At 39.8% G+C, this 1,958-nt stretch overlaps 1 protein-coding gene across 3 annotated transcripts in view; it reads right to left on the reverse strand.

The window, feature by feature from the left end:
- The window catches only part of LOC111455003, a 5,917-nt gene extending 4,690 nt beyond the window's left edge, over positions 1-1,227 (reverse strand). For 2 of the 3 annotated variants that reach the window (XM_023096507.1, XM_023096508.1), the window contains exons 1-2: positions 915-1,227; positions 235-832 (exon numbers count right to left, since the gene is read on the reverse strand). In XM_023096507.1, coding sequence (XP_022952275.1) covers positions 235-832; positions 915-931 — 615 coding nt within the window. In that variant the 5' untranslated portion in view covers positions 932-1,227. The remainder of the gene's footprint in view (positions 1-234; positions 833-914) is intronic. The other variant, XM_023096506.1, reaches the window with a different exon arrangement.
- Positions 1,228-1,958: the final 731 nt, after the last annotated feature.

Here is a 1,958-nt window from a genome sequence, read left to right on the forward strand (position 1 = left end):
TTTTTTTTTTTTTTTTTTTCTCTCCTCTCTCTCTTTTTCTCTCCAACGTAATGCAGTCTTTTCACCAGCTTTTTCCAGCAGTAATTATGAGCAGAAAGAGAAAGGAGGTACCAAAAACAAAAAACCCCCCAATGGGAGAGAATATTTGCAGCCTAAACAAAATTCTCACAAGCTTACAGTTTTCCCCCCATTGTAGTAGTAGGACCGTTTAAAATCAAAGAAAATGGCATGTACCTTATTCTTCTTCTTCTTCTTCTTCCTCCTCCTCCTCCTCCTCCTCCTCATTTCTTCTTCATTTCTGGTGTTCTTCGCCTTGATTGTCTTCATTGCAGAGACAAGACTCCTAGCCAACGATGTAGCTTTGAGCTTGTCTCGAATCATTTGCTTCCCAATGCCTTTTTCTCCCTCCTCACAATCATTACCAATAATCATTGTTTTTACAGGCGGAGCCACTGCGAAGATTTCTGCAATTGATCTCTTTTTAGGCGTTCTTGATTTTGCCCCTCCTCCTCCTCCTCCTCCTCCTTTATTCCTTGGCCTTTCCTTAGTGGTTTGAGCTAAACAGCTATCAATATGAGCATTCATAGCGTTGACAGTAGCAGCAACAAAAACCCCACAAACCGGACAAATCTTCTGCATTTGAATTCTGTCAACAACAACAACCTCCTTCTCCTCCACTACACCTCCACAATCAGTTTGTTGATGAGACCACCAACGAAATTTCCTGACATCCATTGGTGGGAGCAAAGCTTGTGCCACTTCTTTCTTCACGTTCTCGCTAAACGGCCAGCTTCTCTTTAAATCCGTGCCTCTCATATTCAAAGCATACTCTCTAACAAGAAGAAGAAGAAAAAAAAAACTCGATAAAAACATAGGTAGGCAGTTAATAAAGAGACGAGGAGGTGGTTACTTACCGGATGGAGAAAGGCATGATTTGTGTACCAAATGGAAAACGGAGAGAGACCCAATTGAAAAGATCGAATTTGGGGAAATGGGTTGCGTTTTATTTGGGAAGAGGATGAGAGAAAAATGGTGTGAAATTGAGAGGGGAAGGGACAGGGAGACAGACAAGCAGTGCAGACAGTGGAAGAAGATGATGAAGTATGGTATGGTATGGTATCAACACCTTTCTCTCTGGCGGTGGGAGAGAGAGAGAGAGAGAGAGAGAGATGAAAGCGAAGTAATGGTGATGGGAGAGAGAGAGAATTAAGAGAGAGAAGCTTAGAGCTCTGTTTTTTTTCGTTACTTTTATACATTATTAATGTTTTCCCGCCCGAGAGAGAAAGAGAAAGAGAAAGATTTCTGCTTTCCCTTAAAACTTTATGACTGACAGCGACGTATGAGAGCGCAAGCCTACGCCTACAAAACAGTGTTACCATCAAAACCATTTCCCCCCCTTTCCTTTTTTTTTTTTTTTATTTTCTTGCCAAATTTTAAACCATTTAAACTCTTCATTTTTATAATATATACACATATAAAAATCATTAATTTATCATTTTAATTGATGTAATAACCAAAAAAAATCCGTACAAAATTATAATAATATTATTAACGTAATTTCTCCCACCCTAAAATTTATTCTCCTCCATTATCCATTATCCCTTGGTTGCCTTTGCTATGTACCCTGCCTCTCCCTCTCACGCGCCTTCTCATTTCCTCAACCCACGCGCCGCCATCTCCGACCATCAGCTTGACAGCACTAAGCTTTTTTCTTAACCTTAAACATAAAAACACGTTGTGAGTAAAGCCTGTTTTAACCTACTAAGCACTTACTTACTTACTTAGCAAACCCTATTGGGTATTGCTCCATAAATATTTTTACTGCGGTGTGAGTAAAAACTGAAACCCTTGAAAATGGGGTTTGATGGAATATGGAAGGAGATGGTCCCATAAGTGAAAGGGCAGAGGGTTGAGATGAAGAGGTTTTGGGCATACCACAGTAAATTCTTTTATTTATT

This window comes from Cucurbita moschata, unplaced genomic scaffold (assembly GCF_002738365.1).
Source record: "Cucurbita moschata cultivar Rifu unplaced genomic scaffold, Cmos_1.0 Cmo_Scf00017, whole genome shotgun sequence".
Classification (NCBI taxonomy): domain Eukaryota; kingdom Viridiplantae; phylum Streptophyta; class Magnoliopsida; order Cucurbitales; family Cucurbitaceae; genus Cucurbita; species Cucurbita moschata.